The sequence below is a fragment of the Charadrius vociferus genome, unplaced genomic scaffold (assembly GCF_000708025.1).
Source record: "Charadrius vociferus isolate BGI_N301 unplaced genomic scaffold, ASM70802v2 scaffold14, whole genome shotgun sequence".
Lineage (NCBI taxonomy): Eukaryota > Metazoa > Chordata > Aves > Charadriiformes > Charadriidae > Charadrius > Charadrius vociferus.
In genome coordinates, this window is record NW_009648876.1 from 10,981,513 (window position 1) to 10,999,644 (window position 18,132).

General features: G+C 42.2%; 2 protein-coding genes across 2 annotated transcripts in view; one reads left to right on the forward strand and one right to left on the reverse strand.

The window, feature by feature from the left end:
* Positions 1 to 6,491: 6,491 nt before the first annotated feature.
* On the reverse strand, positions 6,492 to 16,180 carry ALKBH1 (alkB, alkylation repair homolog 1 (E. coli)). The gene is made up of 6 exons (XM_009887055.1): positions 16,088 to 16,180; positions 15,462 to 15,570; positions 11,253 to 11,415; positions 8,789 to 8,879; positions 7,445 to 7,638; positions 6,492 to 6,915 (listed from the first exon to the last, which is right to left on the reverse strand). Exons 1-6 carry the CDS (start codon positions 16,178 to 16,180, stop codon positions 6,492 to 6,494), a joined length of 1,074 nt encoding a protein of 357 aa, XP_009885357.1.
* A 1,460-nt stretch (positions 16,181 to 17,640) lies between these two features.
* Positions 17,641 to 18,132, forward strand: part of SLIRP (SRA stem-loop interacting RNA binding protein) — a 4,981-nt gene continuing 4,489 nt past the window's right edge. Inside the window, exon 1 of the mRNA XM_009887056.1 lies at positions 17,641 to 17,670. Within this exon, the coding sequence (XP_009885358.1) occupies positions 17,641 to 17,670 (30 nt within the window). The remainder of the gene's footprint in view (positions 17,671 to 18,132) is intronic.

Below are 18,132 nucleotides of genomic sequence, written 5' to 3' on the forward strand. Positions count from 1 at the left end.
ATCTAAGCCCTTAGCGCAGAACAGAGACAGAAATGATTGGTGAGATGATCACCTCCAGAAAGCCAAGGCCTTTATTGATTCTTCTGGCCTTCCTCGGTAAATACAGAATGAGTTTTAAATTCACCTAGAAGGAAGCTAAAAGCTAACGTAAAGTGCTGACTTCCCAACATCAGAGATGAAAGAGGCAGTATGTCTTCTAGGCTGACTCACTTTTTACTCTCTATACATAATTTCAACAAGAATATTTGGAGACTGTTTCGTTGTACCTCATAGAATCATAGCATCATTTAGTTTGGAAAAGACCTTTAAAGATCATCAGGTCCAACTGTAAACCTAATGCAGCCAAGTCCATCACTAAACCATGTCCCTAAGTGCGACATCTACACACAGTGTGACATCTACAGTGTGAGTGCCACCTCACTTTACTTCTATTCCCTACATTTTTGGTACAAACTGGCCTTGCTGCTGGCCTTTCAGGGGGTAATGGTCCTGACCTACCTTTTGGAAGAGCTTTGAGACAGTGAAACAGATTAGAAAAGCTGTATTGTGGGCAAGTGGCCCCCTTCAGCCCAGCCAGCAGCACTGAGCACTTGAGTTAAGGAAATAAGCATTGAGTGATGGTGAAGGAGGGCACAACCTCAGTGTGAAGGTGTGTGATTACAGACCCAAAAAGGGAAAGTCTTCACAGAGAAGCTCAGGGGAGAGTCCACTATGCATGGAGATTTTGTGGAAGAGGACATTCAACAGCTGCATAGGAAAAGGTCAGAGATATAATAGTCCCTACTGATTTGGGAAAAAAAGAGATGGGAAGTGCCTCCACAAGGTTAAAACTTTCACTGTCCAGTGGAATAAACATCTCCACTATTCTGCAGAGAGGGAAAGCTACTGCAGGCTTTTCCAGACTTTATCCCTCCCTCCTCCCCTGGTGTAGTGGAAGTGGTAGATATCTTCCATGATGCCTATCTGAATACAAGCCCTAGCTGGGAATAAAAATCAGATCTGGCTCCCTGCTGTACTCCAGACACTTATTTACCATCTTGGGGAGATAAGCATTTAGCTGATTAACCTGTTCAGAGTCTCAGTGCATAGTCAGCTCCTCCTAAGAGGGGTTGTACACTTAAAATAGCAGGAACCAGATGGGGATGATGCTCACGGGGCTAAAATTACTCTGATATTCAGATTGTTCTTCTCTTGGCCAGGACTCCAAGAGCAAAACCCCTCAGAGCAGGACCCGCTATAAAAGCCCAGCCAAGTCTGCATTAAGAGCATAAAAGTAGGCTTTTGAGCCTTACTTCCCAAGGGAATAAGGCTTATGTTCTCATGTGCGTGTGTTAAACTCTGTTCGTCCTCACATTCCTGTCCAGTAACTTTGAAACCTGTTGGTGCATTTCAATTAGATCTGATAGATGACATAAATTTCACAGCTAATTAAGTTCCTGCAGGTTAGGTAGGTAACCAGTTAGAGGAGAGGGACCCTATAAATACCCTGATTTGGGAAAAGGGTGCACCGTGCATGTATTAAACACTGGAGAGATCACATGGGAAAAATCACTTACAAATGCTCAGCGGAAAGAAAAGCTCCAGTGAGAGCTCACAATTTTTCAGGAACATAAATCCATAGGGAACCACGGTACATTCGTTCTGCACCTCACAAAACTACTGCTTTTGTTTTATTGTGATGTAGGTGGGAGGAAAAATCTATTTAATTTAGGAAACACTGTAAAAAAACCCCACAGCCTAAGATCCAGTGGATTTAAGTGGATTTGGTGGATCTAGCGGGTTTAGGAACTAGGATTCAGTTGTCCGTTTGTGGTTGGCATGCTGTTTGTAACAGAAACCAGCACTAGCAGAGAGAGTGGTGTACCACCTGAAATAGGAAAAGGTGCTGAAGAGGGCTAGTGAGGAAAGTCAGGAGCCCAGGGCACGTAATCTATAGGGGTATGTTGTGGGTCCTGGGGTCCTTTCATGTGGCACAGAGGAGACTAAGGGGGGGCGGGTCTAACTGTTATTTGGAGGGGAGTTACAAAGGCAGTGGAACCAAACTCTTAGTAGTAACGGATGGTAAGAGAAAGGCAGAGGGAATGGTTACAAGTTGTATTTTGGGAAACTCAGGCAGGACGTATAGCAAAATTTCTTCATAAGGTGAGTAGGGCAGCACTGGCACAGGTTACAGAAAGCAAATGGTAGAGTCTCCATCATGGAAGGTTTCTGTCTCACATGGGCAGCCCGTTGGCAACAGTACTATTCCTAGGGGGAGGCTGGACTAGAAACTTCCAGAGTTCCCTTCAACCACCATATCTGTGGTCCTTTGACTACAGATACTGGAAGATGATACAAGGAAACAGCTTGTATGAGCTAAGTTGTAACTTCCACAATGGCAACTTTTATCTCACCTCAACTTTACCACAGCATCTGTAAACATATTCTTAATCAGTGTTCAATTCTTTGCATAGCAAAATGGTTTTATTAAGGTATTTGTGATTATAATTTGCTAAATATAAATAGATTAATTTATTTTGCACTGTGCTAAACTTGTGTCAGCTGCATCTTGTGCCTCTTGTACCAGATCTATAGTGTTATGCTACAGATTGTTTTCAACCAGCTTTGGTTATTAGGATTTACAGAGGCACCAGCAGCCTATGGATAACTGCCACTGGTTTTCTCAAAGTTTCTTCTTGCACAGAGATTATCCAAGAAAAGGCCTTTTATATATGGGTCTTTTGAGGCCTCCAGCAACTTATTTTTCTGGATCATTAATTTCTGCAGTCCATGTACTTCTGTTAACTTGTTGAGGTAATGCGTTCAGACCCAGGCGAGTTTTATGATTTCATCAGAATGAAAGTATGCTTAGAGCACACTGGATTACAGCTCAATTAATTTTGCATCCCAATTAAGTGGAAGACAAGTCTTGTCACCAACAAGTCTCTTTTCCGTGTTAAATTTATCCCACTTCAGGTGTGATGCAGAGAATGAGAATGACTTACATGAATAGATGAAGACAGATCCAAGCTCTCATCTGCACTTCGCAAGATGCGAGCCAGCTTCAACCTGGACCTGCAGCCATTGCAGAGGTGCTGCTATTTGGGTATTCCCTACCAGCTTCTCCCTACTGACTAGCTCAGCAGAGCACGTAGCATAAATAGAGGTGCTTAGGTGAACCTTACTACTCCCTGTGGAAATATCTGATGTGGAACAGTGAGGAAAAAAATGTCAACAAGCTCCAAAGAAAGGAAAAACACCTAAGATCAGCATCATTCCGGCAGCAGGCACAGCTCTAGGGACTGCTTTGCCCGTAAGTTACCGCCTGGTTGGCATGCAGAGGGCATGCAGTAAATCTGTTTTAGGCACCTGCCAGCAGTCCAGTTTGTAACACTGAACTTCTCTAGCACACTACTCTCAAGAGGACTGAAAATTACAAGTTTGTATAGGCGGTTTCCTCTTCTGCTTCCAGTATTCATCCCACTCTGCTTTGATTCTGATTTAACTGGAGATTTTATTTTCGCTTTTCTCTTGATTATAAAAAAATTAGAAATTGTTTAAACTCTGTTGGGCAGTTAGCTTTATATATAGATCACATAATGAGGAGAGTACATGTGGTAAACAACATGCTTCATTTCCAGGTGGCCTTGAATTAAACACATGATTATCTTCCTGTAATCAGCTCATTACACTGATTTTCTTGCAGAATTGGTCCAGATGACCTCTTCTTTCCTTCCCCTCAGCTGTGCACAGCAGGACGTCCTAGAAGACTGCTGCCTGTGCCATTGATGCAATTTTGTGCTTGTGGCCCTTGGGCAGTACTTCTCCTTTAGAGGAATTAAAAACTACAGAGATTATCTCAGCGTGCACCTATATGAACACAAGCAAATATTTGTCATACCTATGGATACGAAAATTTGATCAATGCTATGAAAAATCCTGTTGTGTTATCACAAACCTAAACAAGCGTGGTGCAATGGTACAGCCTGAGAGTTGTGTAGAGTAGGTCAATGGTTCCCAATCATTCTGTCTTAGAAGGAAAATTAGCAGAGTGTATCACTGGATGCAGCCCTGTTCCCTGCCTTCTTCCCAGGGCTGATGCTGCCTTTTCGAAATCACGTTCTGGAAGCACAGTTTTCAGAGCTCATGCAAGTCCTGTCATTTGCTCATTTGTACTCCACTCTTCTGTGGTCACAGAACCAATGCTCCTGCTAGGCCAGCAGTTCAGGAAATTCTTGCTTCTTAGCGTTGTTTCTCTTTGTACACAGATGATTTTTTTTAAATTTTTTTAATTTTTTTTCTGGGTCATTTCACACATGCCCATTTCTGGGTCATGGACTTTTGATTTTCTGGGTGTCCGATACAGAATTAGATGAGGGCTGTCTCTCACTCACACTGGCATTAGGTAACAAGCTTGACTGCAAGTCAGTAATTCAGCAAATTCCCAACTCAGTCACATCTCAACATAAGGCTTCAATGGACAGGATACTTCCCATGACCAATTGCTATCAGTAGTTTGCAGCATTTACTACAACTTCAACCTGCACAGGATAAACAGTATGGTTTCTTGTCCTTGAATCACAGGAACAATTGAATCCTGGAATAAATTATTGTTTGTCATTTGTTATATAGTTGTAGGGAACTGAAGATGGAAGAAATGAGAACCATGGACTTAAACCTCAGCCTGCGACATGAAGAAGCCAGCTGTAGTTTGTGACCATCTAGTTCCATGACTCCATCTTCTCTGGTCTCCGGTGCCAAGTGAGTTGGCAGATTTTTGCCTCCCTCTCAAGAGTGAGGAACAGCCAGTCTGCCTTCTCACTGCCAGGAAAACAAATACTCCTCTCCCCTTCCCCACCTTCAGGTGCCACTAAGGGAGTTTGCTGTTTTCTGAGACTTACTCAGTCAACTTTCCTTTCTGGCCCTCTTGTAACCTCTCTGCACAATAGTATTCCCTCTCCCAGGGCTCAAGCTGTAAATACACCAGACCTAGGATACAGAAAGGACACATTTCTGGCATAGAATAAGATATTAAAACCCACATCTGATTATTTTAGATGTTAAATTACTGGAGCTCTTTGCAGTATTGGAATTATATAAGGAATTAATCGCACACATACACACATTCAGCTGCTATGAAATAAGCAGACCAGACACACCTTCCCCATGAGGAAAAGCTGCCACATACATAATAAATTGGACTTTGATAGTGCGGGCAACATCTCTCTGAAACTGCCCAAGAAACCCTGAACTGCCCATAAGCAAAGCAGCCCTGCAGACGTACACAGGGCTCCTCCACCGTAGATGGCAGTAGATCCAAAAGAAGGGTGGAGGGAACAGCACAAGGGGTGCGGCAGCATTAACAATACACTGAAATAACTAACAGGGATGAAAAGAAAAGAAGAAAAAAGCCAGCTCAAAACTGATAGAGATCTTTAATTTAAAAAGTGAGTAAGTTTATTCATTGGGAAAGTGCAACAAAATACCCCAGGGATAGTGCATTCCACTCCAACAATTAAAATTGCATTAAAAAGCAGATTGGAAGGTCTGAGTGTTAAAGAGAACTGGCACAAAAGCTAGTGCTTTTCTTTGTTTCAATATGTTTATCTTTGGGTGACAGAGATAGTCACTGATTAATTTTTTTAGGTACTTAATTTAAAACTTCATTGCTTCTACTTGCGAGTCATTCTGTTCCTTAAAGATGCTAGCTTGGGACTGGAGGACCATAACCTCCAGGCACTTAAGAAGGGGCAGTTTTGAAAGAATGGGGATGTAGGGCTCGGTCTCATACACTGTTGGGAGGAGACACAGCTGGGAGCTACTAGATAGTCTCAGAAGATATTGCCCCCAACTGTTTCTCTCTAAAATCTGAGGTATGCAAAAAAAAAGTCCAATTCCACTCAAGAGCAGTTTCTGCTGCAGCTGAGTAAGTGCAAGCAGGCAAAAGGAGAGCACAGAACTACAGTAAGCTTGCAGCAGGTTTTGCTTGAGGCAGCTGCTAGTTTCTGATCACCGAACCAGTTTCTGCTGTAGAGGTAATTCTCTTGGAAATGCTGCAGGTAGGTCTCACCCCCATAGCAGCGTATTCTCATACTTGTTACTGCACTTCAGCTGAGCTTTGCAAGCCCAATAGGCTTCTTTAACACACAGCAATTTTGTATCTTTTGCTAGCACTTTCTGCCCACTGATTTCAAAATACTTTATGAGCATTACTGAACCAAGCTTAAAATTCTCTGACATACAGGTATTTTAAAGGGAACCAAGTCCAGTAAATGTCTGCAACAAAAAAGCAATAGAGTTCATCTCCTGAGTCCCAGTCCAAACCTTATCCTTCTTTTTCTTTTAAATTCTTTTTCTCCCCCAATTTACTTCTTACAGGAAGAAGGACTACATTTATTCTGTAGAAGTTTATTAGTCCCAATACAGACAAGTGGCTTCTAATATGATTACATTAGTTCCCAATGCCGTATGGAGGTTGCCTGTCCAGTCCACGTCAGCATGATCTCCTGGTCTCAGCTGTCTGTATTTGGTTTATGTCTCTTGGCTCTGCTGTTCTCCTGCTGGTGACTGTCTTCAGAGGGTGCCTGCCCCTTTCCATTTGTCCCAAATTCCTCTGGAAACTTCTGACCCTCAGCCAACACCTGTCGAATAGTCATATTAATGCGGGAAGACTGCAAGTACTTGGCACAGACCTGCCAATCCTCATCAGAGCTGTGCTCAATAACCGAGCCAACAGGAAGGTCTGAAGAAAGTTCTTGTTCCAGGCATGAAGGCAAAGCTGTCCCTTCAGGGTTGGGGAGCACCCGGGGGACAGCATGGTACAGCAGACGGCTGAAGCCAGACATCACCATGATATCTCCACTGTGCATGAACATTGCTGTTGGGGCCTCCTCCCGCTTCAGGCCCCCAAGCAAAAATATCGAGGATTGCCCAAAACTAGAGATGGCATGAGGATGGAGAGAGAAGAGAAAACAAATTCAGGTAAAGAACAATTATATGTACAGTAAGAAAATATTAGCACTTAAATACCTTCATAAAAAAAATCCCAAACAAGAAAACCAGATGGACACCTATAACAACTTTACAATGAGAACATGGAAAATAGACTAAGAGGCCGGGTTCAAGGTAAGCATAGTGTGAGCGTTGTCCTGCCAGGTCTGAAGCTCTGCTGAGGTATTTCATCCTTGCCTGCTAGTACCCAATTGCCACGCTGCTGCTTTAGAACAGAACCGTGCTCTGTGCAAAAAGCTCTTCCACTCCAGGTGCCACATCATGCTATTCAAGCAGTCTTCAAAGAAAAACCCTTTCCCTTGAGCCACAGCTTCCTACTATTCAAGTCTTCAAAGAGTAAAGATTATATACCCAATTAGCAAACTACATCATACCAACTTCCTATAACCATATGCAACCACAGAAAAAAGGCTACCAATCCTTCCACAAGACCCAAGTGCTTTCCTTGACTCACCTGAATGATAAAAGGGGCCGAGAATGGTCTAGTTCAGACTCATCCACATGAATTCCCAATGATGAGTCAAAATGATAGTAGTTCAAGATCCCTGCTTGTGCTTGGAAACCCCGGAACCCACAGGCTGCAGCCACTTGTTCTGACAGGAATGCAAGGTCTGAGGGGAAAGGAGTGTGGTGATTTGCTGAGTACTTCTGGAGGAAGGAGAGTGGAAAAAAAAAAAAACAAACAAAAACAAGCCACACCCAGAACATCAGAGCAGCAAATACAACTGGAAACAAACATTGAATGAGAACTCAGAAGTTTGGCTGATAGTCATGGAGGACATCATATTTGCCTGGAAAATCACTACAACATAGGTAGAACCACAGCAAGTTTACATCTTATCATTTAATTCTGGGCTATGCTAAGACTGCCAGACATTAATTAATTGTGGATTAATCACTGTATCTGGATGGCAAACTTGAAGTCAGTAAGACTAGTACCTAAGGTTAATACCAACATCCTGAGGATCTACTTGGTCACTACCTAAAGCTGCCAATGGAAAGACAGTTCTGTATCTCATCAGCAGAGTTCTGAAACAAGCATCTTTGTTCCTGCTTTGAAGAATAAGACAACAGGAATCAATTGCAAACCTACTTTTTCCTCTCTCCCATGAGTGATTCTGAAAGGCCTGGAAGGGAATAACCAAGTTTTTATTAAGGCCACCCAATAACAGGCTGACCTGGTAAATTTAAGGCTGCAAGCAGATTTGGTGAAGTATCTTCAATATACTGATAAGACTGCATGTTCACTCTGCCATCCTTTCTCAGCCTCCACCTGACTCAGTCTTACAAAAAACTTTATTTTGGTCAGGAGCCCCAAAAGAGCTGTTAGTTGGTGAGACTGTACTATACTGGTTCAGACTCTTAAGGTCAAAGTCACATCAGCAGCAGTCTCTTCAGGCTCTCGCTCACCCCTCAAAAGAGTAGTAGTGTCTTAGAAGTAGCTGTCTTCAAGCACCATGGTCATTTTCACTGTAGGTAGTTAACAATGCTTTTGTTACCATCCCTTTTGTTAGGCTAAAAATGCTCACTGACCCTGAAATAGAGTCACAGGGCTAGAGATGAGTATATGCTACCATGTTACCTTTCAAACGAAAGAATGCAGCAATGGAATTTTGCTGTTAAATCCTTCACAGTAAACTAATACAGATTAAAGCGTTCTTACAAGCATGGTTTGTGAGAGCCTTTCCTCAAGACTGTTTTGTAGGATCATAAGCATTTTATTCCATGATACCCTCCTCTGTCTCCCATTCTGAGTGCTTACAGCTAGGACAAATGGAGAAGAATTTAATTGCAATACCTTAGTATCCCAATTATAATGGTAACCAAGGGTCACCCAGCGCAGCTTCTCCAATAAGCTTCTGGGCTCCCGTTTACTGGAACCTTTCCTTCTGCAAAGACAAAATGGAAAGAAATAGGGTATGTGTTAATTTCTGAGGGTTTCTGGTAGTGCAGCATGCAGTAATGAGATTCATTCATCCATATGACAGCCTATTAAAACCATCATTGCTAAACTTTTATTTTCAGTGCCATTATTTTTTTTCCTCCAAAGACCTTGAAAATTCAGTTCATGCAAATTGTGCAAGCTATAGGGCTCGCTGCAAACCGCTGTCAGTTTGAAAGCTTCTATTTTCAACATGGTACATAACGGGTTATCAGATGGAGACAACACCATGAACTGATGCAGATTCAGAAGTCAGAATTAAGCATGTACTATTTGAGCACCTGGAAGTGAAAGAACAGAATCTGAGAAGATCTAAAAGCTGCAAACACAAGGAAAAAATATTCTAGGCATTTAATGGAAAATAACAAGGAAGGGAAATGCAGGAACCCTAATATGCTCGGTAGGTCCATATTTCCAGCACTTAGTATTTTGCATGTAATTGCTAAGGAGAGGAAAGTCTGAGTGTTATGCATCTGGAAACAATGAGTTTCTAGAGCTGTAGCAGAAGATGCTCCTACAAGAAAGCAGAGAAATGCTGGTCTAACTACGTTAGAAAGAGAACAAGACTGAACAGCAGGGGGGCTTTGGTCTGAAACTCCTTTTTTTTCTTTATTCACTGGTAAATGATTGAATCTATAAAATCCCCCCAGCCTTTTCCTTATACATAAGGATATACATATCCCTTGTAGGGATGCTCCACCTCCTTTTATGCTTTTAATTGTCTCCAGCACTAAAGAAAATATCCAAATGCCACTTTGTGAAGACAGCATAGCATACTTTTCTAGGAACTGTATGGACTTTCCCTCCCTTGTGGTTCCTGCATCCTGAAAAGAGAAGATAAGCCATAACCCAAGCATGTTTATGCATCTTCCTGATGGCTTTAAAAAGCATTAAAGTTGTGTCCAATCTCGCAATTAGACCACTTTTTAGTTAAGCACTCTGTTTCTCCCCTCCCTGAAAGGCTCTCACTCCAGATACTAGACAAGTTTGCTAGTTTGATCCGCTGTCCCCTAGGTAAAAGCAAAAATACAGCAGTTTGCTCACTTGGGAGACTCAGGCAAGTGCTTAATAAAACTGCCAATGTTTCTGCCAGCCATCACTCTTCCAAACACTATTTTCAACTGAACTGGATTCAGCTGCAAATTAACCTCTGTTCTGATCATTCTCTGTGCACACAGGAGGTGCTGCTGGGAAAGGCCTGTCAAGCTGCAACAAGTACCCCACTTTTTTCAGCTGTAGGGCACAAGGCACAACACTTTCAAACAACATTTTTTTCACCCTTTATGGAACACAAAAAAGGTGTCTGAATTTCTGAAACTAATTCTGACTAAGCCTGGAAAACACAAGTGGAGGCATAACTCTTCTAGGTGCAAATATTTTAAAGTCCAAATCTTGCTTTTTTAGATGTAACAAGTATTTTTGAAGAAAAACCTCAGCGTGTCAATTTTACTACAAGACTGAGGTGGAAGATGAGAGTTCTAGGGAACTCTGGTCATTCCATCACATGAAACGATTGTTATGAAAAATGAGCAGTGAAATCAACAACATGATGATAAATACCCAAACAACTAAAAGGTTGTATGTATTTTTACAGGTGACTTAAAAAAAAAAAAAATCTTTAAAACTTCCTACTTGACTTTAAAACTTGGACAAATTCTCCATTAACTTCCAAATCAGGTAGAGGAAAGGCAGCTGCATCAGCCACAGAACTCTGAACCTGGAGGAATCTTTCAGAGTAAACAGGATTGCCATGAAAATGGCACTATCTCAGAGTGAATGAAATAAAAATCCCCCAAAACAGACCCAAACCAAAACCAAAGAAATACTTTGGAAAATAAACCCACAGAAACTAGCTGACTGAAAAGTTCAAAGAAATGCAGGTAACAGCCTTTCAATTACAGTATACTAGGGCCGCCAGCTGACTGGGAAGAAGAGCTAGCGTGAGTGCGGTGCTTGGAAAGAATCCCTTTTGCTTCAGGAAAACTGAGGCCTAGAGGGACCTCATGGTTCCACTTGTAGCTAAGCTTCGCAAGCTTCCAATATCAGCCAGGGTCACTATTTTACATTTGACTGATGGCTTTGGAATAATTTGCTACTAGAAAATCCCATTGTGAGCATGAAAGCAAAGAATTAACACAGATGCACATCAAGCCAGGAAAAATCCATCTTTAACTTGGCATGTCTGATGCTATCTGTATACTGCCAGCATGTATGCATTCTTTTTCAGCTTCCCTTCCCTGCTCATTTTTCTTAGAGCTTCTCAGAGCCCAGACCTTCTAGCTCCGTTAGTTTTGACCACCAAAGGTTATTGTGGACTTACCTCAGCTGCTCCTTGCTCTGTCCCCACAGGTCAATAGTCTTCTCAGGAGCCATATGCAGGTCCAGGTTGCAGACATTGGGTTTCTGGGGGTATAGCTTGAGACACTGTTTCACCCAATGACGCTGGCAGCCCGGAAGGAAAGGGTTTGGTATGAAAATAAACCCTGACGACAGAGAATAAGGGAGGGGTTGGGAAGAAAGTATGATTAGGCATTTCGCTGTTTTTTTCTAAAACTAGAGCAAACGACAGGGGTTGGAGGTACTGGAAAAACACCATGGACATACAACCACTGACTTTGCATGTAAGCAGATTAAATCTATTAACAGGTCTGAACAGTTAAAACATTGGTTTTTTCAGTACAAACAAACGGTGGCCATAAGGTAGAAGGCAGGGAGAGCAGCCAACACTGGTCCAAGTAAAAAATGACAATAAAGGACATATCTGTGTAAGGCATATTGATTGCAGGTAGATCAAGGCGTAGGAACTTGGAAAGCCAGTTGCTTTGGAGTAAATTTGATTTTGGAATGATTCAGCAAGATTTTTCTCTTGAACCCTGTGAAGTTAAAGTAATTCTGGCCTAGTTTTACTAGACTTCAAACTAACCTTGTCACTGCCTCTGAACTCATACTGTCTTCTTATTGCTACTTCAGTGTCATGAATTGCAGAGAGCAGTCCGTGAGCTGAGCAAGTCTCTAATAACAAACTGTCCTGTCCTTTGCTTCATGCTTATTTCCAGGTAAGTCTGGTTCTATCCATCTTTGTGTTTTGGTATGGTAATACTCATCAAAGGGGATGAAAGTCAAATTGTATCCCAAACTGCTTGCTGCTGACTGCAAATACTTTGCAGTAATTGTTAACTAACAAAACAAAATAAACATGTAGCTAGCCTGCACATTCATTTAGCCAGGCACCTCAGGCAGAGTTCAAGCAGCAGCCCAAATAAGAGGGTTAGCAGAGACGTAATGGATTGATTTAGTCTGTATCTTAACAGACAAAGAGTCCTTGACATAACATCTGCCATCACCAGGAGTACTAACAGGATTCTTCACTGGAATTTTCTCCCCAGCCCCCCAGGGGTGTTTCCTTCAAGGCCAGGGTTGACGGTATTGATGAAGGAGTGTCTGATGGGAAGATGCTATTAATCTGTATTGTACCTACACTAAGAATCAAGGCCCACTCTTAAAGACAGTCAATTCAGTAAGACTCACCAATACAAAATTCACATACAAAGAGAGATAAGGGTATATAAGGAACAAAGGAAAAGGAGGTTTCAAGGTTTTTGAACTGTGTCTTTTTGAACTTCTCAGTCATATCAAGTTAAACGGAGACAAAAATAGATGAAAAAGGAAGAAGCAAGGCTAGGAGTCTCAGTAAGATACAAACTTGCCTTGTGGCCTTATGAAAGTGGTAATAAAAGTACAGAAAAAGCTTCCTGCCAGCATCTCTCTCAGACCTCACAAGATTAAATTAACTGGTTAGAAAAAGAACCTTCAGTGCATTAATAATACACTGTCATTCATTTCATTCCATTCTGTGCACCTTCAGACTATGGCAGCCTTCGGATAGGTCTGGTTACAAGAAGTTTCTTTGCCACAAGCATTAAATTTACTTTCTGTTGGCCTCTGCACAGAACATACTAATAGTACTGCCCTTCCCATCTACAGCTTTTGATGTGGAGTTCTCAAAGCACTTTACTACATTAATGAAATTACGCTGTACTATGTATGTATTATCTCCAGGTATTAATGAAGGAATTGAAGCCTGGAGGACTAGTTACACACAGAGCTGAGAACAATAATCCAAATTTTATGACTCTTCTCAGAAGCTTAGAACATGCTCATATCTCTCCAAACCTTTCATTGCTTACATCTAAGAAACCACATTAGTCTAGATTTACAGAAGTGAGAACAACTAACGAGTGGGTCGCTGCTATGCTTCTGATGTCAAGAAAGGCAGAAACCCCTGAATTTCTAACAGTCACAGAGTTTTACTATAAAATTCTACACTAATGTTCGAGACTAATAGTTCCTGGTAGGGCTAATAGTGCTAGAAATCAGTGACTTATCACACGCAGGAGAGAGAAGAGTAAGAAATATATTTCTGTAGCAATCGTTCTGAGCTGACTAAAGAGCACCACAGACAAGCTTTGAAGGCAACACAATTGAACCTCACGGCCTTGAAAGAGTTGGTCTGAGTGAAACAGGCAAAGACGAATTCTTTGGGGATCTGTATGGTAGATAGAGATTTCATTCAGTAGATACAGATACTTTCATTTTAGTGAAAGCTTTTCTTGGTCAAAGCAGAAGAAAAATGCAGTTAAGTGGAACACTTGTGATTCGCCCTCCACATAATTGCTAGGAAAGACATTTAGACAGACATAAAATGACAAGTGAGACCAAGCAAGGGCAGCTATAATATGACAGGTAAAAGGAACAAAAAATTTAGAGAGGCAAGAAGAGGTGGAAACCTTTCTCCTGAAGTTATTAAAGTCCCTGTATATTAACCATGCCAGATGGCTATTGTGGCTGCCTCAGTTTCAGAAATCATAGACTGGCTTCACAGCAACCCACACAGACACTAACTGCAGTCACGATGAACCAAAAGAAACATGAGAAAAACCAAAATCAAACAAACAAAAATCCATGAAGTAAGAAGGATCTGAGGAACTACAAACTCATCAGCCTTACCAAAACCCATGGTAAGATTATGGAGCAAACTTTCATGACAACCGTTTCCAGACATAAGGTGGCTGGGAATGGCCAGCATGGATTTACCGAAGGCAAATTTTGTCTAACCAGCCTTACTGCCTGCTACAGTGAGATGCCCAGACAAGGGAAGAGCAGGGGATGCCATTTACCTTGGCTTTAGCAAAGTTTTCCAGTCGGTCTCCTGCAGTGTCATTGGATCCAAACTGGGGACTCATGGATTTTATGGGTAAATTAAAAGGCTGAGCAAAAGCTGGCTGGGTCACCAGGCTTAAAGAATAGTGATTTGATGGTTCAAAGTCTAACCAGTGGCTGTTATGAGCTGCATTCTTCAGGTTGATACTGGAGCCAAGACTGATAACTACATCAACAACCTGGACAATGGGATGTTTATTCTCATCACACTTACAGATAACACTAAACTGGGGCAGCACGGAATATGCTGGAGGCTGTGAAGGTCCCTTTCAGTGGCAGCAGAAAACTAAATGAATGAGCCAACAAGAACCTCTGGAAGTTCAACAGTGATAACCCTGCACCTGGGGCAGAATAACCCCGTGCAACATTACAGCCTGAGGACCAGGGAGCAGCTCTATATCAAAGGACCAGGGGGTGCTGAAGGACAAATTGAGCATGTATCAGTAATGCACCCTTGTGGCAACAAAGGCTGATGATACATTGGCCTGCATTAGGACGCACTACCAAAAGGGGCGCTACAGAGAAGGTGGAGCCAAATTCTCCTCAGAGGTGCACAGCAAGTTAAGAGAGGCAACAGTCACAAATTACAGCAAGGTAAATTTTGATTACGCACAAGGTGAAAAAAAAAATAAAAAATCACAAGAGTGCCCAAACACTGGGAGAGGTGCGTAGAGGGGGCATGTAATCTCTATCCTTGTAGATTTCCAAAACTCACCCATACAAAGCTCTGAGTGACCTGATCTAACTTTCAACTTGATGCTGCTTTAAGGAGGGAGTTGAACTAGACCTCTGGTGGTCCCTTCCAACCTAACACTTTTCTGTGATTCTACTAGGTGACCTGCAAACCTAAGATCCATTTCAGTTTTTGAAATAACCTGCCTAATGAAATTACTCTGTACCTTGAATAGGACAAGAGGTTCTTACTCACTTATTGTACTTAGTGTTCTACATCAGCAAGTAGATGCCTTGAAATGACCTATTTCAGCCACTTATCTAATTTTCATTATCTATGTTGAGGAAAAGTAGATGCTACAGAAATATAAAATCTCTCTCAAAGGCAACAGGAATCCATTCTCACAATGGATGGTGTGGTTGATCAGAGACTGAAACAACTGGTCCTTGTGCTCTCACCTTTATAGCCCACCCTTTAGCTGACTCATTTGTCCTCCTGCATTTAAAATAACATTAAGTTATACTTAGGCAAACCAAAATAGTTTTTTCAGGCAGAGCAAGGAGGATAAGATGGAAGGTGACTGAATCCAAAGCAACAAGGTTATGTTTAATTTTTTTTGAAGCCGGAAGTACCTACCTGGATATCCATTGAGGCCATAGGCTTTCCACTGGCTAACTGGCTGTAATCCTGCTCTGTAGGCATCTTGATCACTGACTGAAGAAATACTTAGCTGTGATCTGAACACCTGGCAAAAGAAAACAGATCTGGTTAAAAGAAAAAAAGAAAGGAAGAAATACAAGACTCATCCAAAAATAGCACCTATAAGAAAGAGTGATACCATATTCCAAGGCAAGTCTCGTGAAAATGCCAACTGTACCACAGAACACTTGCCTGTGCAACTGTGACCAGAACAGGGGATGCTGCTAACAGAGCTAGTATGTACTCAACACAAGAATCAAAAGGTACCTACAGTTTGTACAATACTTAGGGATCAGGAGAGACATCCTCCATTCACAAAAAAAAACCCAAAACAAACCAAACAATTTATACCAATGAGAAAAAATTTGGCACTATTTGTCCATTTCCACAGTACAGCCTCATTGTTACAAAACATTCTGATAATTATCAATCTCCATTAGAGAGCAGTATTTAGTACCCATAACACTTTATACCTTCAAAGAATGTTCCAAATACAAGTTGCTCATGATCCTACAGGGTAGACGACTATTCTCATGCATAATTTACAGAAGGAGTAGTAGTACAGTGATGAAGTGGCCAAAGTTGTCTGATGTGAAGGACTGCAGAAACCCTGTAAATTCCAAATACCACACTGCCACTTCTATTTCCAACAGCATGGTCAACAGCTCAAGTCTTAGCAAGACACATTTTCTTGACGTAGTCTCTTGGGTCACAATAACACGTCTTCAAGCTGCAATAAGCCAACAGTTGCTGAAAAAAACACAAACTCATCCACTGTGTTCCCACTCCCTTCTTGCCTTTGGACTGGGAACTGTCTTAGGGAGGGCAGAGTAGAGGCGGGTTTGTTTTGTTCTCACTTAGTTCCCCAGTCCAGCTCTCCAAGTAGCTGTGCAAAACTACAGGCTCATATAAGGAAAGAGCTGGCCAGGCACAGTGGGAATAAGCAAGCAGGGACATGCAAGACTTTGTTTATGACAATTTAAAGTGTATATGAAATTAAGGCCTTTGTATGCAGACTTTGCAGCGGTGAATGTGTAGATCAGTCTCTCTGTAGGCTGACAGCTCTGGTTAATATCTTCTGAGCAACAGGTCTAAATTACGTACATAGAATTTGTACGAAAACTCTGAACTAGTGCTGGGCAGCAGCTTCTGGCAATGTGCTCAGTTTTACCAATTTTTCAGCTCTCTGGCAAAAGTAGCTTTGCAACTGCCAGCCTGGAAGAGCTTAGTTCAGAATCCTGTCTGCAGAACATCCCCAAGAAGGATCTTCCTTTGACTAAGACTCTGCCACCTCTCTGCCTTCTTAAACTGCTTACGCACCAGCTGCTGCCAGGGCTTTTGGAGAACAGGAGCTGTTTTTACGCTGAAGAATTACATGTGCTGAATCAGTTAAACAAGCCTGATAGCAGGGCAGCTGGGGCATGTCATGCTTCACTGAAGAGCTCAATCACTTGAAGCAGTTTTCCGAGAGAAAAGGAACAATAGTATCTGGGACAATCTGCCTGGCCTGTAGCTCTTCTCAAAGAGAAAAGCCAGATGTTTTTAACCTGAGGGAAAGAAGAATAAAAGATGCTTTCACTAGTAAGCTATCAATTGATCTTTGAAGGTAGCAGACACAAAAAGAATGATATGGAGATGGGACAGATGCTTGTGATGCTTTCAAGTACTTCAAATTTCCCAGAAGGGCTGTAAAGCTGGAATCTCAAGAAAGGCTGAAATGTTAACAACTCCCTTGTTCAATGCTAACACCTTGAACAATTTCATACGGGTCAGGTTTTGTGTCCCATTAACAATATCAAAATTGTAGTCTGAAATGATAGAAAAATATATATTCTAATAGAACAGTAAAAAGAAAAGGCTAAGCACTTGAACTATGATAAATTAGGCCAAGTTTAATTTTAGCTATATTCCCTACTCCCTTTTTTCCTACAGACTTATAGAGAGAAAATCCCTGGTTAACAATACTTCAGCAGACATCCATTATTAGAAGATGAGTTTAAAGGATCACTTCCCCATCACTCAAGACATGGTTAACTACCAACCATGACAGCTACGACTTTCAGATGTGCTCCTGACTGCGTGCCCCTAATCCGCTGCAATGGCTGGACTTGCCACGATGGCCGAGACATATGTTTATTACGTGGGAGTAAGAGAGGAAAAGAAACGAAGATCGCCAGAAGCCTGGGCACGCACTGCACAGCAAGGGGAAGCTGATCCCTCTCCAGCTGCCCCAGGTACTTCAGGGCCAAGACAAGAACCAGCAGGCCCAGGAAACAGTATCAGCTCCAACACCGAAACTTGCTTTTTCCCGTCCACGTGTTCCTTTACTTCCCTTAAGTAACGTGTGATTCTATTACAGGCTTTGGAGACCACTTACCGCAGCGTAGAGAGCTAATTAAACGCGACGGAAGGAAATAAACATAAGTGAAAGTGGTAAATCTGTGAATAGGCGGCGTGCTGGCCTGGGGCAGCCGGGACGGCACCTTGTGCCCTCGGACAAGGTCCCGTAATTGCTGCCGGCCCAGGGGGACCTCCGGCGAGCGGAGGGGCCCAGGGCCCTCAGAGCCACTCGCCCTCCCTCAGCCGCTCGTCCCCCCACCGGCGGGTC